A 22,861-nucleotide genomic window follows, 5' to 3' on the forward strand; every position below is an offset into this window, starting at 1 on the left:
CCTCCTAAATGAGAGGCTCACAAGTTACCATTGTGTTGTAGGCTCTTGTCTAGCTGTAACCATTTTTGCTAAGGGTTATTTTTATTTTTGAATGAAAAAAATTAAGGAAATAAAACGTAATGATGACAAGTATTTATTGCTTGAATATTTATTGTATAAATTATTTTATTTTTAAAATGCCAAGTACACTTGTCCTCTATATGGTTGAATCTTAAATTCTAGAAACTATAAATTCTTTTCTTTTCCTCTATATTGGTCGGAATTGTTGTTACAATTTTTTTAATGGAATTTATCCATGTTTCTGTCATTGTTCCAATTTTTCAATTAATGCAAATCAATCCCCACAACTTGTATTGGGAATTTGTCTAGCATGTCCAGAAGCTATATTTTTTCCTTTCTCAAATCATAGTTGGGTCAAAATGGTGTCAGATCTAGGGCTAACCAGCCAACTTCAATTGCACTCTTCAAAATTTGGGGAAAATATATATATCTGGCAATTGGCTTTAAAATGTTTTAAAATCGACGGCCACATCAATCGGTCTTTTGAAATGGTTATATTTTAAGATAATAATAAAAATGCCACGTGTTTTTGAATATGCTTTAAAGAAAATTGGGCTAGGGCTTTCAATAAGCATTTTTAGAAAAGGTATTTTAAGTGTAATCAAGTAGTATCATGCAAAGCTGATATTAAATAAATATTTGTAAATTATTACAATTTTCAAAATAGAAATATATGTAATTTAAAATCTTACCTTTTGAAAAAAAATTAATTACTCTTAATTTATTTTTAATTAACGATGTTATTGAATTATTATTTTTAAATCACAAATTTAAATTTAAATTTTGTTTCAAATTATTGTAAAACTCATAAGTTTCTATTAATAGAGTAAGTGTAAAATTTAATTTTAAAACAAATGTGATAGTAATTAGTTTTTTAAATATATTATGGTAGAAAGTTTTACTCTTATTTTCAAGGAATTTACTCTTAACTATTTTTACAATTAAATTTTAACTTATCTTACCTTTCTATATAATGTAAAATTTTATTTTATTTTTCACTATTTTCTAATTAATTTTTCTTTAGAATGTGCGTTGTGCAATGCCAACTACCTATTTTTGCGAATACTATATACATAGATATCATTAAAACATCTATAAATATTTCACTAGGGACTCTTATATAAAGTAGTGACTCAAGCTCTCCTTGAACTCTTGTTTTTATTGGGTTATCATTCAATAATCAAAATGATAAGTGATTATTTAATGTTTATAATTCCAAACCATTCCAAACGGTTCGAAACTACTCAGAAAACTGACTACCCATTTCGATGGCTTGTCGAATACTATAAACGTGTTCAATAGGAGGCAAAAGAGGGCTTGTATTGACTATGCTCAACAATCAAAATAATTCCATTTATTTTCTGAGAGTATGTTAGAGATGTATGGTGCGTTGATGGGTCATATTATGAGACAATGTTGTGTACACCAGTATTGATTGGATTCAATAAATTATCAGTGGAGTGTGAAAAAAATATTAGAGGAAGCAACGATAATGAACAAGATGGCGATGATATGAACAAGACAACGATGACATGTGTTGAATTCTTACGATAATAACCAATCTCGATGTCAACCATGTAGCGGCGGGCAAAAATAAAAGGATGAAAATCAATTATAAAGAGAAACCATTCATTGGTCTGACCCGTCAATGCAGGAACTGACATGGAAGAGAAATAGGAGTTACCGCGGACAATGAAGTAAATAGTTACTGCTACCATGGGAAGACCCGTAGAAATAAAGTCGGATGTGGAGTGTGTTCTTGTCAGAACAGCAAATAGCAAATGGATACCTCCAAGCGAGAGCTGTAGGGAGTATCACGTGAGGATGGGTACAAAATGGGTGAGCCACCCCCAAACAATATTCACTATATATGCATATATATTTCAGAGGAGCAATGAGGACAAGAATAATAATAATGGAAGGTGATGCATACATATATTTACATGCAACTGTAAATTTAGGGGGTTGTCTTGGAATTTATTAAAGAAATGGGAGCTGTGTAAGTTTCTCAATATGAATAAAGGAATTCAACCAAAGTAACCTTAGACACAATAATCCTGTCATAATAATCTAAGGACAAAATAACTCAAGGTCATAATAACCCATGGAGAAAATAATCCATGTATAGAATAACAACGTTTGTTTTAGATCAAGCTAGTAGACTAGAAATGACATAAAATAAATTAGAACATTGGAATTTAGATCATTTCGAAAGAATGAAGATAAAAGAAGGAATTTAGTGAATTGCTCCAAGCATCTCAGTCTAGAAATCCTTTAAAACATTTAAAAATAAGAGTTTCCAAGAGAATAAAATACAGAAATATATCTAGATACACTAGGCAACCAAGCAGTAAAAGATATCATGAACTCAAAGAATTACCAAAAAAGAACATTTAAAAATAAGAGTTTCCAAGAGAATAAAATACAGAAATATATCTAGATACACTAGGCAACCAAGCAGTAAAAGATATCATGAACTCAAAGAATTACCAAAAAAGATAAGTTGATGGTTATGACAACCATAACAGTTTAGGTTATATAAGGGGCATTGTTCATAATTTGACACTTTAATTAAGAAAACCCAACTGTGATACCAAATGAAGAAAAAACTATTGATATAACAATACATAAGAAACAATGATTAAGACATGATTTCCCCATCCTTGTGATGAATTTGTAGTGCTCCAAGAGAAGAACTACATTTTATTTTTTTTGAATCAACATATTGGATTACAATTTGTGATTCATTATCAAGATGAGGATGAAAATGTATCATGGAGCGATCCAAAATGTTTATGAAAAATAAGCTACATACAAAAGCATTTACAAATTAAAAAATAATGCTAACAGAATCTTGAACGCAATAGAAATTAATTAACGACACTCCCACAATAACATTTTTATTTACCTTGGAACGCCAGTTTGGAGAAAGGGGCAGGAAAAATAATACTTACAGTATTATCTCAAGTTTCAACCGACCACAATAAAATGGAAATTTCTTGCTTGTATTTTAAATGTATTCACCCGAGATTATTCGTAGATACGAAAGTATAGGAAACTGCAAGTGGTTGAACAAAACAAAGGGTACAATTTATAAACCATAAGTTGGAAAACCCGCTAGTTTGGCTGTTTAATCTACAAGGGTAAATTGACATGCAAAGCATACAGCTCACATACAACAGAAGCTTCCATCATTTGCATTTTCTAAGTTGGGAACTTGAATTTTCTGATTATAGCATTTATCAAAAGGTTGCTGAAAGTAAAAACTTACATTTGGATACCTGGATCACAAATATAACTAACAAAGCCCGTATGAGAAACACATATGAGGATTCAGTGTAGGCTCTGAATAAAAGCCATATATGTAGGATACAACTAAAGGAAACTAAAATATATTGAGACAGACATTCTAGATAATTGTTTACCTGAAGAATTAGATTGTTTACTCTCTTTCAAGTCAGCACATTGGCATAAACCATGCATTTTGTGTTAATTACATAACAAACTGCTGAAGCATTTACTCATTATCAGAATCACAAATTTAATGTTGGGTGTGCATGTAATAATCAACTCTTTGTTGATCACTAGTGTAATTTCTCTGACATCGCTACACTTAACTCTGAATGGATCTCTGTTCAGTTGAAAATAGGTGACAATTTGAAACTGGGAAACACAATTAAACTGTCGAGTGTATCCTTTAATTTATATAATTCATATCGTTAAGACCTCTCTTGATAAAATTGCTGTTTCTTTTGGGAACTCTTTTTTTCCCCTTTTTTTTAAATTTTTTATGTCGCTTTGCTGTTTTTTGTAAATTATCAATCGTCTTTATGTTCTTTCCAGTCTGGTGTTTGGGAGGGTGACAATCATCTTCAAGATCTTCTTCACTATCATCTTCACAACCTTCACGTGCAGAATCATCTTCATAAGCTTTACCATCATCTTCATCTGAAGAAAATTCCAGAGTTTCTACAATGTCATCCTCTCCAACTGCTGCTTCATCATGTGAATGGGACTTGTGGGGCATTTTGGAGTCGGAAGCAACATCTCTGAGACAGTTTTTAACAAGAGAAATTTAAATATTGTGGCTGTCATTCCAGCTATAAATTTTAGCAAATATTTTCTCTTGGACCTAAATCAGAGCTCAAAATCTGTTTTGTTTCTCTTTAACCAAAATAATAATTGAGAAAGAAAAATGAGGAGGATAATGAATCAGTCAGCAACAACTTGAACAATATAATCCATGTCCAAGGTAATTGAGCTTACTTATTTGACTTCTTTTCAGGCAGCCAATTCTTGCTGAATACTATAGCTCCATCTTCAATATCATCATGATCACTTTCATCACTAGCTCTAGAAATATCCTTTGTTAGGCGTGTACTTTTGTCATCCACAATATTAACACTGTTGACAAAAGAAAGTGCTTGTTAATGATTCGGAATTAGTTCATGTAGTTCTTACAAAAATATTAACATAGAGAATAATCAATAATGCAATGCACAATAACCTGACCAACCTGGATTCTCGTAGATTTGCTTTTCTTTGCTCTGACCTTTGTTGCAGAATAATAAGGTATTGTGACAAGGGACTTGCACCAGCTTTCTTATCCGCCTACCAATATACAGAATATTGAAAAGGTTATGATATCAAATTCAATCAAAGTGAGAGAAACAAGATGACAACAACAATTGTAAAAGTTTTGTAGTGTACACATTTATTTGAGGCGAAGTTCAGGTAATTATATTAATAAAAGAGGGATGCTACAAGAAGCGCAGTCCCCAGAGAAAGTAAAAAATCAGGGAACTGGACTTCTGTTGAGATAGAAATACATCATTACAAATACCTCTACTCCGGTGCATGATCTAGTTACAGTCAAATGCTCATATATAGACAAATAATATCCATAGCAGCATAGTATCCTCTAGGGAAAAAATTGGCAAAACAAAAAAGTTGGGATTTAACTTAAAACACTCGAAGTTACAAAAAAGAGCACAAGAACATTTGACAAAATCAAAATATTTGCATTTTGGAAAATTGCTGTTTTTCTTGAATGGGATGAATCTAATTTGCACAAAGGACATCTGTTGATATAAGATAAGTAGTGTTACATATTCTTTCAATTTGTTAATGAACTACAAGATTTTTTCTTTAAAATTTCAAAAAAAAAATCTTAAAAACAAGATTCAAGATTTTTATTTTTAAGTATCATTCTTTGTTTTGAACATTTATTTATTAGTTGATACATACAAATTTGTAGTTCAGTGCAGCATTCAAATTCGAAATGGCCACTAATTCAAGTTGAGTGCAGGATTCAAATTCAAGAGCTCACGTAGTTGAGTGAAAGCCAACTATGACATATAATTGGGTGTGGACAAAAAATATGTGAGGGGCAAAACAAGTGCTTGCCAAAAGTGAAAACTGTGGCATATAATCTTTTCTGATTGCACAAAGTTGTTCAAACTCCTACAAGCTAGCAGGATATGTGGCTTTGATACAACTGTAATGTGCTGGGTTAATATGGTTGCACTTTTTGCAATTATTTGATAGAAACAAAAAACTCATACTTCAAAATGAATATTTAATAAGATTAATTAATAGCACATAACAGACCATTCCATTTTCATTTACAAATGAGATATTAATCCAATCTTTAATTAAATGACTACATGAAATTTAACCTGATTGTTGTTTCCAATACTGTAGACAAATACATTTGTTGTCCATTGTATTTCACCAGTTCTGCAGAGATAGACCTGACAACCTGCAAGCTCTGAAAATGTTGCAACCTGGAACTAGAATGGATGTTCTCTGATGCTATATGGCAGCAAACTTCTTTCCTTCATATAAGAGCTTGAATGGCTTCATGCTACTAGTTGTCGACTCAAAATACTCCCATTTTTAATTTGTAAACTTTCCTTCAACAAAGAAATCCTATGTGTTTTTAGTTTGCCCACAATAATAGTCAACATGTTTCCCATAAACCCTCCTAGTGCACAAGCAACCTCTATATTGAAGTCTAATTTGTAGGGCATAAACACCAAAATAGGGTTTGTTCTAGTTTTTAAAGGGGCTAATTTTGCAAAAGTGTTCCATGAATTTCTTAATGCCAAACTTTGAAAACTTGATTCAACGTGATCTCTCAAAAATGGCAGCTACAGTAGAATTTTATTATCAATTTTAAGACACCGCATCCTTTCCTTTTCTGTGGCATACTAGAAATCATCTTCAACAAAATCTGGACATAAAATTCCCAAAATCTCCAAAATTGAGATTTTTAATTACAATTTTAAATCAACAATTGTTACAAATGTAAACGGCGGAATACTTGAATGAATTAATCAGAGATCAAACTGATCTATATATAAAAAGAGGGGAGTCGAATAGAATAGAAACATTCTATTCTAGACTACACCTAAATATTAGAAACATTCTAATATTTATAGAGATATAATAAGATATAATAGTGAGCATTAAAAAGAAACATGAAGGTTATTTTAATACCCCCCCTTAATGCTCAATCTATTTACTACACCAATAGATCCCCTGAATTTAACAAACTTGTCAGGACCAAGGGGTTTAGTGAAAATATCTGTTGATTGCTCTGAGGTAGGAACATAGCGTAACTGAATAGATCCATCTTCTACTAATTGTCGGATGTAATGGCAATGAAGCTCTATGTGCTTGGTTCGTTCATGAAACACTGGGTTCTTGGCAAGTTTGAGTACGCCCTGATTGTCTGAAAACAAAGAAGTCGAACCTGCTTGAGGAATATGCATATCTGCAAGCATCTGCCGGAGCCAAATTGCTTCACAAGCTGCCTTGACAGCTCCTCTATATTCTGCTTCTGTAGAGGAGAGTGCATGTGCTTGTTGCTTCTTACTGGTCCAAGTAACTGCTGCAGATCCGATACTAAACACATAGCCAGAAGTAGATTTCCTATCATCAACTGAGCCCGCCCAATCGGAATCAGTGAATCCACTGAGCTGAGGAGTAGTACTCCTTGTGTAAAGAAGACCATAATCTAAAGTACCATGTACATAGCGTAATACACGTTTCGCTGCAATCCAATGATCAGTCTTGGGGTTTGTCATGAACCGTGAGATGTAGCTGACTGCAAAACTGAGATCAGGTCTAGTAGTAGTATGGTAGATGAGACTACCTACTAGCTGCCTGAAGAGTGTTTCATCTACAGGAGGAGAAAATGATTGTGCGGACAATTTCAGACCAATCTCCATTGGAGTGGAGGCAGATTTGCAATCCTGCATTCGAAACCTATCAAGCAAACTTCTGGCATACTTGGACTGGGGCAAAAAAATACTATTGTCAATCTGCCAAACCTCAATACCTAAACAATAATGAAGCAATCCGAGATCTGTCATATCAAAAGTTCTGCATAGATCCTGTTTGATTTCTGAAATCAAATGTTCTGAATTTCCAGTAATGATCAAATCATCCACATAGACAACAAGAAAAAGAATATCATTACCAGAGTGTTTAATATATAGATTACTGTCTAATGGACTACGCTGAAATCCTTGAGCAACCAAGTAATGATCAATCTTTATGTACCAAGCCCTAGGGGCCTGTTTAAGACCATAGAGGGCCTTCTGGAGTCTACATACTTTGTGTTCTGAACCGGCAACCTTAAAACCTAGGGGCTGCGTCATGTAGACTTCTTCCTGTAATTCACCATTGAGAAAGGCGCTCTTCACATCCATCTGATGAACTTTCCAACCATACTGAGCTGATATTGCAAGAAGAATGCGAATAGTGCTCATCTTGGTTGTCGGTGCAAATGTCTCCTCATAATCAATGCCTTCGCGCTGGGTGAATCCTCGAGCAACAAGTCTAACTTTGTATTTGTCCAAGGTACCATCTGCATGGTACTTGACCTTATAGACCCATTTACAGCTAATGGGTTTCTTCCCAGGAGGGAGATCTGAAAGAACCCAAGTGTGGTTCTTTTGAAGACTCTGAAGCTCAGAATCCATTGCTTGTTCCCATTCTGGAATTCCTTTGGCCTCTGCATATATCTGGGGCTCAGGGATACTGTGGATGTTGGCCATAAGAGCTATATTAACTGTGTTGTGCTGAAGGCTCTTATTTCTGGAGGTTCTACCCTCAATGAGTTCATCAGGACGAAGATCACTAATCGTTTGAGCCCACCATTTTGGCCGAAGAGTCGAGGAGCCAATATCAGATGCTGACGGAATAGCTGGATGAGAAGCAGGAGCAGGAGTTGTATTATCTAGAAGTGACTGAGGTGGTGTATCAGTAGCATCAGATGACTCATATAAAATAGAAGAACCCAAGTCAGAGATTGCTGAAGACTGAATCTCGGAATGTGGTGGGGGGTCAGAGAGCGGAAATGGTCCAAATTCCTCATCAAACACAACATCACGACTGAAGATTAAACGATCAGTATTTACATCAATCAGTCCGTAGGCCTTATGTGTGTGACTGTATCTTGTAAACATAAGTTTCTGGCTTTTGGAATCCAACTTAGTGCGTTTGGCATCAAGAATCCATACATATGCCAGAGAGCCAAAAACTTTCAAATGGTTGATCCTAGGTTTGCGACCAGACCAGGCTTCCTCAGGAGTCTTATGATTAACTGCAAGGGTGGGTGACCGGTTAAGAAGGTAGACAGCTGTGGATACTGCTTCTGCCCAATATTTTCTGGGAACATTTCTATGTTCTAGCATAGTCCTAGCCATTTCTGTGATGGTACGGTTTCGACGCTCTACAACACCATTTTGCTGAGGGGTGTGAGGTGTGGTGAACTGACGTCTAATGCCATGAGTAGTACAAAAGGCAGAGGAAGCAGAAGAACAGAATTCCCCCCCATTATCGGTCCTAAGAGTACGGATGGAGGAACCAGACTCTTTTTCTACTAGAGCTTTAAATTGTTGAAATACAAGAAAGGCATCTGATTTTTGCTTAAGAAAATATACCCACATTTTGCGACTGAAATCATCCACAAAGAGTAAAAAATACCTGTTCCCAGTAATAGAAGGAGTATTCATAGGACCACATACATCAGCATGGACTAGCTGGAGTACTCTGTATGCCCGCCATGATTCACCATTCTTAAATGGTGTCCTATGTTGCTTCCCTGCTTGGCAAGCTCCGCAAACGCGATGGTTCTGGGTCTGAATATTAGGTAGGCCATGGACTAAATTATCTCGAGCAAGTTGTGCTAGATATTGAATGTTCAGATGATTGTATCGCTGATGCCAGAGACTGCTGAGAGCGGATGATTCGGCGATGAAGGCATGCTCAAGGGAATCGCCTGAATCTACAAGCCTATAAATACCATGATCCTCAAGACCGAAAGCAAGGGTAGTGCGGGAAACACGATCAATAATCAAACACTTATTTCCACTGAAAACAACATCCAACTGAGGAGAGTGCTTCATAATTTGACTAACAGACAGAAGATTATGTTTCATGCCAGGAACATAACATACATTGAGAAACATGAGTCTTCTTCCTCCAAACTGAATCTGAACATTGCCCTTGCCGACAATATTGTATTCTTCACCGCCTCCAGAGATTACTGAGTCAGAATAGGGAGTGAATTCAACAAACCAATCACGCCTATGAGTGAAATGTCGGGAGGCACCAAAATCGATGTACCAAGCAAAAGATTTCACATGATTTGCAGGTATGCTGGCCATAAAGGCATTGTAGATAGATTCTTTCTGCTCTGAGTGTTGGGCAGCATTGGCGTGCTGTTTAATTGAGTCCAACTTTTGATGCTGCTGATACAGATGCTTATAATATGTGAATATTTCAAATGGCACAAACTTCGAGGTGAGAAAATGAAAGACCCAGAAAAATTGGAGAAGTAACCAGAAAAGAGCTCGAAAAACCTAGAAATAAAATGTTGTCGAAATCCAAATCCGTTGGCTCGAAAATCGAGGCACAAAAAACAAGGCACCCACAAAAATCTGATGAAGACCCATTTGAGATTTCAAAAAACCCACCAAGAATATGTGCTCAGAAAATTTTTCCAAAGTCAAAAACTAGGGTTTCGAGCAGAATAACAGTCGGCGGCCAAAAAAGGTCAAAAAGGCAGAAAAAAGATGTTTGCAGGTGAAAAAAACAACAAAACCCAGCAGCTGAAACGCGAGCAGAATATCCAACAAGGATAGACAGAACTGTTTTTGAAAAAAACAACCAAAAAATTCCCACTTTTTGAGATCTGGATGTGAATAGATTTGAAAAAACGACCTTCAGATTTGTGACTTACAGACTAAGCTACGGGTTTCCAAGAACGCCAGTAGCTGAAGACACAATTTTTCAATCGATTTGCACAGAGGGTTTAAACCCTAGCTCTGATACCATGTTACAAATGTAAACGGCGGAATACTTGAATGAATTAATCAGAGATCAAACTGATCTATATATACAAAGAGGGGAGTCGAATAGAATAGAAACATTCTATTCTAGACTACACCTAAATATTAGAAACATTCTAATATTTACAGAGATATAATAAGATATAATAGTGAGCATTAAAAAGAAACATGAAGGTTATTTTAATAACAATTGTTTCCAAAATTTGGTCAACCTTGATTGAATTCACTAGAACTGGCTAAGAAGAATCCCTCCAAAACTGATCTACACTCAAAGTTTTCATCCTAGGGTTTTATTGGAGTAAATTGTCCAAACTTCTCTATGAGAAATGAAAATGGACCACGATGTGTTATGTTCCCTTTTAGGACTCTTTTGCTCTAGAATTCAAAAACGGGGTATGGATTATGCTTGGGGTGTACATTGTCAACTTAATATCTTGATTTAAGTCTACAACCAAGTTATTTATTGAAAATAAATCAACATATAATTCAACAATGTTAAAAATAGAATTTTGATCATCATAAAATATTTTTAATGTAAATCTGAGATTCCATTAAAGCTTTCCCTAATAAACTAAACCACATCATGAAGCACCGTGGGAGATCATATAAGGCGCCTCAAGCATGTCCATCAAGCTTAGGAGCACGGAATGGCACTTGACATTCAGCCTCCCAGCCCCATCCAGTGTTAACCAACTCGAATGAACCCTCATGTTACTTGAATGTCATGCCCCTGCCTGAGATTAGGGTTTTATAAGTGACAAATTGTAGCATTATAAAGTCTGAGCGATTAAATGAAAGGGGGGCCAACTCACGAATAAAAGATAAAGAAAATTTGTCACGGCCGCCAATCTAAAACAATCACAGCCCTTTTTTATAGCAAACTCGGACAAAGGATGTAATGCCAACATTTAGTATAGGAGGGCAATCTAGGATAGAAAATACTTTTATCAGCGAAGCAGGTTCCAAACCAGGTATAATAAACATCCATAAATCTATTAAGGGTGACGAATAAAGGAAAAATAAAAAATTGTTATGCCTGCCAATCTAAAAAATATCATAGCCCTTCTTTATACCAAACTCAGGAAAAGGATATAATGCCAGCATTCAATATAGGGGGGCAATCAAGGATAGCAAATACATTTATCGGCAAAACAGATACCAACCTAGTGGTAATAAACATCCATAAATCTATTAAGGGCCAACCAAAATTTATAATTAATAAAAAGGACAGGCGTATAATTAAACAAGTTAAACTTTTGGCATGCCATGTACTTCAAGCCAACAGGGTGCATCCCATGTAAAGGGTGTTATGCTAATAGGGTTGTTACTGTCCACTCCACCATGACGGATATAAGGAGAGATCAAGGAATATTATTACAGGTGACCAAGAAATAATATTACAGAAGACTAGAATATATCTAGAGCTGACATTAACATTTATTATCACATACAAGAATATATATTTTGCTGAGAAGATTTGGAAGGTAGAATCTGCAGATCAAAGAAGTAGAAAAAAACATTCAATCGAGGAAGAGGCAGACTCAGAATTAATACAGTAAACAGCCATCCATATATTCAAATATTATAGTGTGAGGCACAGATGGAAAACCCTCAATCGGTAAAAACTCCCCAAGCTCCCCCCGCCGGAAAAAAAAACTCGGGTTAAATTCAGCCAGTTAAAAACAAACTTGCGGAAAAACTCAGGAACCTAAAAAATAGATTAAATTTGATTAAAAATACATTTGTTTTGCAAAATTTAATGAGAAGATGCATTCACTGAATTAATTAATGAGGACACAAAAGAAACAAGCAGAGTTTGGATATTTTAAAATGCAAAGTTGGTACAAAATCGCATTCTCATGTTGAATGTTGATGGCAGGAAGCAAAATTATAAATAGTTTTTATAAAATTAGAAGTAAATAGATCATTGCAGTTACTTTCTATAAAAGTAGAAGTAAAAACATCATAGCAAATAGTTTCTATGAAACTAGAAGTAAATACATCATAGCAAAATAGTCTGAGAGTGAGTTTGAGTAACTTTGGCCTGCTAGAAAGTAATGCTTGTCTTGGGTGTGAGCAAGTAGTTAAGCCAAGTCTGTCCAAACCATAGCTACACCGCCCTGGGGGACAAGGGGATGGGAGAATAGAGAGACAAGTTTTCAGGACAGCGGGACAAAGGGACCTTAATTTGGGGATGGCACAGGGACGGAGAGGTTGTAAATACTATACATATATAGTACTTAAAATGCTCGTTATGAAAAGATTTAGTGCAATATAAGATATAAAAACGTCTAAGAGTACATACTTAAAGATTGCATTGAATTGGAACATCGAACATTGAACATAAATAGTCAAATCAGCAAATAGTTAACACCAGGACGTCCCCCCATCCTCGGCGGAGGTGGTGGAATCTGGTGGTGTCATTGGGGACAGGAGACTAGAGTCCTCGGTGTGTCCTCACCTCGGTGCATGTGGCAAAACGGTGGGGGGACGCATCCCCGTGTTACTATGGTCAAGACTTAGAAATATAGAATTGAAACCAAGTGATTTGTGAGAAAATGAATTAGAATCATTAGAAAATCCTTGTTCCAACTTCAATTTATCCTCAAATAGCCAAGAAAGGTTGTGGGAAATAACAATGTTGAAGGCATGCTAAATCCTGAAATTTGGCTAAGCCTGGAATTTTTTGAAAACCCTCAAAATCTAGAATTTGCACTTCAACTCCTATAAAGCTGAAACCTATCTAAAACATCCTAATAGTATTTATGCAAATATAACTTAAAGTATAAGCTTATACATAATGTTATATTTGTATAAATCCTCCTCCCTTTGAGCTGAATAAATGACTAAATCCTCCCACAAATAAGAAATGAGCTTCAAAAATTATGTTATTTTGCTTTTAGATGCTGAAAGGAACACTAGTGAGAGCTTTTTTCAAAAACTTGCTGAATAATAGGCAAATTTTTGGCGAGTTATTCTAAAAACTCGCCCTCAACCTGCGAGTTTTAACTACTCGGCGAGTAGTTTGTGATTTTCCCATCTTTGGTGTGAGTATAATGCATTGCAATATAAATTGGAAGATCTATTATGTGTCTTCCATTTGGTAGGAAGTACAAATAAATGTAGATAATCTATTGCTCTAATGTGTGCATAATTAATAATGAAGAAGGCATGTATAATGATGATGAAGATTCCTTTTAAACTTTTGTCCAATCAACCATTTCATTGTGGAGGGGAGATAGGGCATTTGAGGAATGCAATTAGCATAAGGGTCCACTCAACTAGTGGTAATCTCAAGTGGGTATGGGACGCTAAATGGAACGTGTCATTTCATGCTCTTAGGCTTTGTGAACAAGCTCAAGATGCCTTATATGATCTCCCATGGTACTTCATAAATAGGGATAGGTTTTTGGAGAAAGCCTTATGGGAATTCTACATGCCCATTAAGATAGAGTACATATAAGGGATGCAAGTAGTACCTAAGTTTCAACCAAGTAGTGGCAACCCCAAGTGGTGCTATGAGGTTGAATGATGGGTGTCATTTTTTGCTCCTAGGTCCCTCCGAGACCCAAATACCCAAGAAGTTCACTCGCACCAACAACCAAGAGACACCACCTAAAATGCCAAAAAAGGAAACCAGCAAAACAAGAGAGCAAGACTGCTTCAAGACAAATGAAACCAAAACCTATGACAATTGCAAAGGAACACTTAAAAGACGAAAAGCAACCACTCCCTCTCCATAGAAAAACCTGCTACATCCACCTCAATATTCTCTCCATTTATAGCACCTCCTTTTGCGAAAGAAACCATAGCACCTCTAGAACCCATCTTCCTGCCTACTCTTGCCGTTTGAATGTTGTGGTAATGGGTAACAACAAAAAGCAATTGTTATATCAATATTTTTAAAGTAGTATACATAATAACTTATAAGTTATCACCACTAATATGTAGATAAATGCAAATGGTATTTAATGTTGATTTATATATGATGGAAAATGGAATAAGTAATATGTTCTACTTCAATATTTTAAGAATATTTAAAAAATTATATATATTGAAATGTTTGATAAATATGCCAAGTAATTGCTGAATTTCTCTCGAGGTCTTTGGTGAGTCTCAACTTTTAAAAAAAAATTGAGTCACCCTAATCATTGTCGAGTCTGAGTTTTTAAACTATGCTTGGAATCGTACCTCTAGCACAAAATCTAGAGCATTGGAAAAGAAGACATGAAATTGCATTCCTCATATAACTTATTTCCCTCCATAACAGAAAAATAAATTGGATTAAAGTTTATAGGAATCATTATATCTACTATATAATAGCAAGAATAACAATGTGTGTGTGAATATATCTAAGTTATCAATTTGGGTGTGGATCTGAATGTGGATGCAAGAATCAGGTGTGCGAATGTGAGAGAGCTTTTTTGGGGGGAAGCGGATGGATTGATGGATAGATAGATAGATCGATGGATTGATGGATGGATACATGGATAGATGGATGGATGGATGGATAGATAGATGGATGAATAGACAAATAGATAGATGGAAAGATGGATGGATGGATGGATGGATGGATGGATAGATGGATCGATGAATTGATAGATGGATGGATTGGTAGATAGATAGATAGATAGATGGATGGATGGGTGGATGGATGGATGAATGGAAGGATAGGTTAATGGATGGATATATGGATAGATAGATTGATGGATAGATGGATGGATAGATAGATGGATGAATGGATAGATGGATGGGTGAGTGAGTGGGTGGATGGACTGATGGATAGATAGATATATGAATAGATAGATTGATGAATAGATGAATAGATGGATGGGTGGGTGGTGGTTGGGTGGATGGATGGATGGATGGATAGGTACAAAATTAAAACATTTGATAGTATGATACATTAATAAGTAGGAGATATTTTCCACAGCAAGTCATATTGTAATATTGTTATCAGGATTTAACTATGTAGTTTGTGAGTCAAACTCATTGGTCCATATTTCCAATACATTTTCAAATTTAAATTCAAATAACTAATAATTGAGTATTCAAAAAGATTATAAACCATATCATATATGTATATGTCCACGATCTCAATGTGCAATTCATGTTCACGTTTTTGTTGTACATGGGCAACATGGATATGCTTGATGTTTTTCGTGCCCGCTGATATTTGAAAGGTATGTTGAGAATGATGAGTACACCTTGCCTTCCATTTGTGTGCTTGCATATGTTGTGGCCATCTTCCTATTTCCACCTCATTGTGTATACAGTGGACTTTTGTTATTTCTGAAGAGGTCTTGATTTTGGGCGATATACTGTCTTGGCTCAGGTTTTAGTGTTTTTCTTCAACGATGAATGATATGTAACGTCACTGTGCTATTGTCGGGAGTGTGAATGGTTCATAACATCAGTCTTTCTTTATTTCTCTCATCTTGTCTGTAGCATGTGTAATGTTCTTTTCAGTAAGCTGATCTCAATTCTAAAAAATTTGAAAGGATATTTCATATACTTTTTTCTTTAGCATTATATTCTTGTTTTCTCACATTATGTTTAACGTATACGTTGGATGGACTTTCAAAATTGACTGCTCAGCCTAAGGTTGTGCATGCACCTTATGATTGTCGGGCATCATTGGGTGATTCAAGTTGCAGAAGGTTGTGCATAAGAGAAGTTTATGGTGTATTGAAGACTCTGGAATCTTTATCCAACTTGGTAACCTAGTTGCCAACATCATCTGTCTATATAGATGTTTGCAGCCAAGCATTAAATCTTCAGTAATCTCAATCATTCATCTCTTTGAGGGGGTCAAATTATTTAGCAAGTTTTATCTGGGCATTTATTCTATTCCCATTTAATCTCACACGACAATTGCAACAAACGTGTGAATGAATGCATTTTACATAGATAATTTGAAGCTCTGCATTACTTTAACGTGGCTGCATACTCTTAGAAAGTCTAGACGGTGAGTCTTAATCAATTGTTTGTGTTTTATGTCTGACAGTGCTGGGCGACAAATTTCAGGTGATATAAGGATATTTTAAGGAATCTTTGGAATACATGTCATCAGGATTCATATTCATCGAACTAGTTGTTAACTGTTATATGCTCTCAGATCAATTTAGGATGTCATTGATACAATGAGCAGGAGTCCTGTATTGTATGAGTTGTCAAGGACTCCCAATACAGTCAAAAACTGCGATTCAGATTAGTAAATCAGTCTGAGACAGTGTGCATATATATACATATACTTAAAACCTTGATTCCTGGCTTGAGTAGTGTTTGTAACTTTTTCTGGTCAAATTTGAGTTCATTATTTGCAAGGATGCTAACCACAGAGCAAAGCAATGAGATGAAGATTTCTTTGTATTCAGAGGGAGAGTGCTTGCTTCACCATCAGGAAATTTCAATTCTGTTATGTTCTTGTTCAAACGAGGTGCAGAATGACAGTCCTGCTGCTTCAGAACTCAGTGTATTGTTTGCATAAGAATGATAACAGTCAGATGACAATAAAAAGATAAGTATTGGCTGCTTATATTTTGTTTTGTTTTTAAGGCTGTTGGAAAGGATATGGATCTTGAAATAGAAAATTACCTAAGCTGGGTGCTTCTAGTATGCATAAGTATTTCTTAATAGTAAAAAATAAGTACTTCTTAATTATACCTTTGAATATTGCTTATGAATTTATGTAGTTAATTCATTTAAGTTCATACAGAAGAGTGAATAATATATGCCCTTTGCATTGTTCTCTATATTTCGCTTCAGGATAAGTTGATTCTATGAACTTTTAGTGATCTCTCTTGAATGGCTGCAGAACATACCAAAGGGAAATGGGGAATATTTGGTGGTCTAACGAATCTTGAAAGAGATTACTGGAGGCTCATATAAAATTATTTTAAGATCGGTATAGATGTTATGGAGGACATGTAGAAGGGTCTCTGCCTTTTTTCTTTGAAATTGAGTGGCATGTAGGAGGTGAATTCTCAGGCACATAATATTATGGAGGATCAATACCGGAATCAGCTTCTTTTGTATCAGTTGGATCGTGCTATTTGATTGATTTTATTTATGAGAAAAATCTTTATATGGACAATCTGGGAAATTCTTGTGTTGTTGATGTTTAGAAATCTGGTTGTTCTATCTGGATTGCACAGTTTCCTGCAACAATCATTGATTTCAAAAGTTCATTTTTTCTAAGGTGTTCTCATTATCTTCATGGCTGGAGGCTGAAGAAGGAAGACTCGGGCTATAATGAGATCACTTTTTCTAAGAGGTGGTGATGACATTTAGAAGGAGCTTGAGTGCAGAAGCAGAGTATCAAATCCTTTTGTGAAGTAACAAGCAGCTCATGTATCAGTGTAACTGCTTGTTTGGTTTGGAGTAAACTCTATTTTGTTATGTTAATCAAAACAGTGAGAATGTTGCCCCAGCTGAGCAGGAATCTTCATTCAAAGGGAGTTTGATTGACCATCACAAGCAACCTTGCACAAAGGAGGTCAAAAGATTAATATGTATCTCAGATAGAGTCATGTCTAACAATGCATTCTTCTCTGGGAGAAGTTTGAGATGAAAGCCCTTGTTCTAACCTTTGCAAGTAGGTATGGTGTACCAACCTCTGTGAGTAGGCATGGTGGAAATACATTCTTCTCTAGGAAAAGTTTGAGGTGAAAGCCCTCGTTCCACCTTTTGCAAATATGCATGGTGGCAACGCATTCTTCTCTAGGAGAAGTTTGAGGTGAAAGTCCTCAATCCACACTCTGTAAGTAGGTACGGTGAACCACCCTCTCCATGTAGGCATGGTGGAAATGTATCCTTCTCTTGGAGAAGCTTTGAGATAAAATCCCTTGTTCTCATACATTTCTATCATAAATAAAAGAGATATTTTGCTAGTGTGGTTGGGTTTTTCCCTTCAAGTAGAAGGGTTTTCCCATGATAAATCTTTTGCGTCTTCTATACATTTTCTTTAGTTTTCTTATGTTGTTTATCTAATTTATGGGAATAAAACTTAACATGGTATCAGAGTCAGGTTAGATAAGGGTAATGATTCAGAGTAGATTGGTCGGTTCCTAATGTTATCTATTGGAGTATTTGAATATTTCAATTGGTTTCTGTTTTTCAATCTCCATTCTATTTTTCCCAAAAAAAGAGGCTTTGTAAAATCACACTAATGAATACTCAGTGCTAGAGGCTATGTTTGCACATATATTTGATGTGGATAAACCATATGTCAAGGCTAATAATTTGTAGAAGGGATATCTGTATCGTCTACAAATAATATCATCACAAATCGGCAGAAGCGCTAGAAGTTACCAAATGACTTTATCGAGCCTAGTTCGATAACAACAAAATAATGAGTTCAGAGTGTCGTATGATGAGATTCAGAGGGATCTAAGAAAACTATTGGATCGTAGAAAATGCCTTTTCTATTGGAGATCTCAATGTGCAATTCATGTTCACATTTCTATTGTACAAGGGTGACATGGATATGCTTGATGTTTTTCATGTCCGCTCATAATCAAAAGGTATGTTGAGAATAATAAAAACACCTTGACTTCCATTTATGTGCTTGCATATGTCGTGGCCATCTTCCTATTTCCACCTCATTGTGTATATAGTGGACTTTTCTTATTTCTAGAGAGGTATTGATTTTGGGCGATATACTATCTTGGCTCAAGTTTTTATTGTTTTTCTTTAACAATGAATGATATGTACTGTCATCTTGCTGTTGTCGGGAGCGTAAATGATTCGTAACATCACTCTTTCTTTATTTCTCTCCTCTTGTCCATAGCATGTGTAACATTCTTTTTGGTAAGTTGATATCGATTCTAAAAAATCTGAAAGGATATTTTATATACTTTTTGCTTTAGCACTATCTTCTTATTTTCTCATCTTATGTTTAAAGTATATGTTTGATGATCTTTCAAAATCAACCGCTCATTCTGAGGTTGTGCATGCACCTTATGATTGTCAGGCGTTGTTGGGTGGTTCAAGTTGCAGAAGATTGTGTAATAGAAGTTTACGATGTTTTGAAGATTCTGGAATCTTTAACCAACTTGGCAATCTACTTGCCGACATCATCTATCTAGATTCTATATAGATGTTCACAGCCAAGCATTAATCTTCTATAATCTCAATCATTCATCTCTTCGAATGGGTCAAATTATTATGTGTGTGCAAGTTTTGTTTGGGCATTTATTCTATTCCCATTTCATCTCACACAACACTTGCAATGAACATGTGAATGAATGCATTTTACAGAGATATTTTGAAGCTCTGCATTACTTTAATGTGGCTGCAAACTCTTAGAGAGTCTGTGTGTTTTAAGTCTAACAGTGTTGGGTGACAATTTTTAGGTGAGATAAGGTTATCTGAAGGAATCTTTGGAATACATGTAATCAAGATTTATATTCTTTGAACTAGTTATATGCTCTCAGATCAATTTAGGATGTCATTGATACAATGACCAAGAGTCTTGTATTGTATGAGTTGTCAAGGACTCTCAATATAGTCAAGAAACTGTGGTTCAGATTAGTAAATCACAAGCTGAGACACTGTTCTCTATATTTCTCTTTAGGATAAGTTGATTCTATGTACTTTTAGTGATCTCTCTTGAATGGTTGCAAGACATACCAAAGGGAAATGAGGGATGCTTGGCGATGTAACGAATCTTGTAAGAGATTGTTGGAGGCTCATACAAAATTATAATGCTAGGATACGTGTTATGGAGGACATGTAGAAGGTCCTGTCTTGGGTTTTTTTTTTTTTTTTTTTAAATTGAGCGACATGTAAGAGGTGAATTCTCAAGCCCATAATCTTATGGAGGATCAATACTAGAATCAGCTTCTTTTGCATCAGTCAAATCATGCTATTTGATTGATTTTATTCATGAGAGAAATATTTATCTGGACAATCTAGGAAATTCTTGTGTTGTTGAAGTTTGGAAATCTGGTTAATGTGTCTGGGTTGCACAATTTCCTGCAACAATCATTGATTGCAAAAGTTCAATTTTTTTGAGGTGTTCTCATTATCTTCATGGTTAGAGGCTGAAGAAGGAAGACTCGAGCTATCATGAGATCACTTTTTCTAAGAGGAGGTGATTACATTTAGAAGGAGCTTGAGTGCAGAAGCGGAGTATCAAATCCTTCTATGAAGTAACAACAAGCTCGTGTACCAGTGTAACTGCTTGTTTGTTTTCGAATAAACTCTATTTTATTATGTTAATCGAAACAGTGAGAATGTTGCCCCAGCTGAGAGGGAATCTTCATTCAGAGGGAATTTGATTGACCATCATAGGCAACCTTGCACAAAGGAGGTCAAAAGATTAATATGTATCTCAGATAGAGTCATGTCTATCAATGCATTCTTCTCTAGGAGAAGTTTGAGATGAAAGTCCTTGTTCGACCCTCTGCAAGTAGGTATGTTAGACCAACCTCTATAAGTAGGCATGGTGGAAATACATTCTTCTCTGAGAGAATTTTGAGGTGAAAGCTCTCATTCCACCCTCTGCAAATATGCATGGTGGCAATGCATTCTTCTCTGGGAGAAGCTTGAGGTGCAAGTCCTCGTTCCACACTCTGTGAGTAGGTATGGTGAACCACCCTCTTCAAGTAGGCATGGTGAAAATGTATCCTTCTCTTGGAGAAGCTTTGAGATAAAAGCCCTTGTTCTACCCTCCACGAGGAAACATGATGGATCACCCTCTACGAGTAGGTGTGATGAAAGTCATGTGTATGACTCCATGACTCTAATTTTATGTGTTTATGAAGCAATTATGGTGAATTACGTTATGTTGAGATAACAAATGTTATGTTATAAGAATATATAATTGACATTTCTTGCAACTATGTGTGCCTGCCTCGTTAAAGAGATCTCTCTTGCTAAGAGGGAGTGTTGAAGTTTGTAGCTACAATAGAGATCTTTATCTCTGCTCTTATAAAATGAAAATATGTTTGTTATGACCATTATGGTCAGCTTCAATTACAAGAGATATTTGTGACTAAATTTAAGTTAATATTATGCAGAAAGACGTGTCATTCGTCATGCGAAGAGGCATGCGAATGGAAATGTGAAATATTGAATATGTGGAAATATGAAGGGTCTTACGTTTGGGACTCAAAGAGACCTTCATGTGTAAGATGAAGAGTCTTATGCAATCTATTTATATGATTGCTTGGTATATTGTAAATCAATCAAGTGAAAAGCCTTGTACTCATACATTTTTATCATCAAAAGAGATATTTTGCTAGTGTGGCTATGTTTTCCCCTTCAAGTGGAAGGGTTTTCCAAGGATAAATCTTTTGTGTTCTGTACAATTTATTTATTTTTCTTATGTTGTTTATCTAATTTCTCAGCATAAAACTTAACATTATCATCTGTGATTATAGTAAGAACTTGAATCATTGCATCCATGTTCACAAACTCAAGTTCTACATCCCAAAGCTTGGCTGCCCCTTCCTTGTAATGATCCTCCTTACATGATAGAAGACGCAAGATTGTATGAATGTAAACCAAGTCTTCAGTTTTTTTGAGCCCAATCGCTTACATTTTACTTTGTGGATAAAGGAGTATGTGCTCCAGTTCGATTTAGTAGCAGAAGAACTTGCAACGTGGACAATGTTCACAATTACGAAATTAAACTAAAACATAAAAATAAAAAGCAATTTAAAGAATCGTAGAATACAAGTGGTAAACAGAAACAAAAAAAAATTATGAGAGCATTTTGATTGCAAAATTTTGTAGATGCTTAAATGGTTGACCATAGAGGTATCAACATGTGACAGTGCCCATATCACATTGTTCCTTTATTGGAATTGGACTAAGTTTTGCTCTCAAAGAAAATAAGCCAAATATCCTAACATTTTTTTGAATGTCATCATCCACAAAGAGTCTTGCAAAAGCTTTGTAGCACCCACAAGTAACTTCATCATTTGCATATTGTGTTACTCTATCTGGCATAGCAAGTGGTTCCTCACTATAGTACCTTGGAGATAAGACATATGCAAGGAGGTGTTTCTAGCTGATTGCAAAAGGCTTTACATGTGTGGGGTCATTCTCATGTGTTTGTATAGAAAGTTTTACATTCTCTACCATTGTGTCCATGCAATCATAGACATCCCCCAAACAAGGCAAATTTGTATCAACAAAGCGGAGCATAATCATGACAGGGTCCATGAAATCTAATACAACTTTGCACACAAGCCTGTCGTCATCCAAGATCAATGCCTTGATCTTTTGTGCCCTCATTGAATTCAGAGCCTTCTGTGTACCCCACTGGCTAGAATTAACCATTTGGCTTAATGGCCCTTGTACCTTGACAAGTCATCTCATAACAATAGTATGAGATGCAAATCAAATTTAGGCCACAATATGTCAATCATAACAATAACAAAGTCAATAAATATTTAGCAATGTTATAAACAATTTGATAATTGAAT

General features: G+C 35.5%; 1 protein-coding gene across 1 annotated transcript in view; it reads right to left on the minus strand.

Moving 5' to 3' along the window:
- Window positions 1-3,729: 3,729 nt before the first annotated feature.
- LOC149555208 (nucleolar complex-associated protein 2-like) overlaps window positions 3,730-22,861 on the minus strand; it is a 135,372-nt gene continuing 116,240 nt past the window's right edge. Inside the window, 4 exon segments of the mRNA XM_089829290.1 lie at window positions 3,730-3,835; window positions 3,838-4,109; window positions 4,327-4,464; window positions 4,577-4,671. Of these exon segments, the coding sequence (XP_089685416.1) occupies window positions 3,780-3,835; window positions 3,838-4,109; window positions 4,327-4,464; window positions 4,577-4,671 (561 nt within the window). The 3' untranslated portion in view covers window positions 3,730-3,779.

This window comes from Cupressus sempervirens, chromosome 5, assembly GCF_028749045.1.
Source record: "Cupressus sempervirens isolate cs-2001-9-10 chromosome 5, ASM2874904v1, whole genome shotgun sequence".
Lineage (NCBI taxonomy): Eukaryota > Viridiplantae > Streptophyta > Pinopsida > Cupressales > Cupressaceae > Cupressus > Cupressus sempervirens.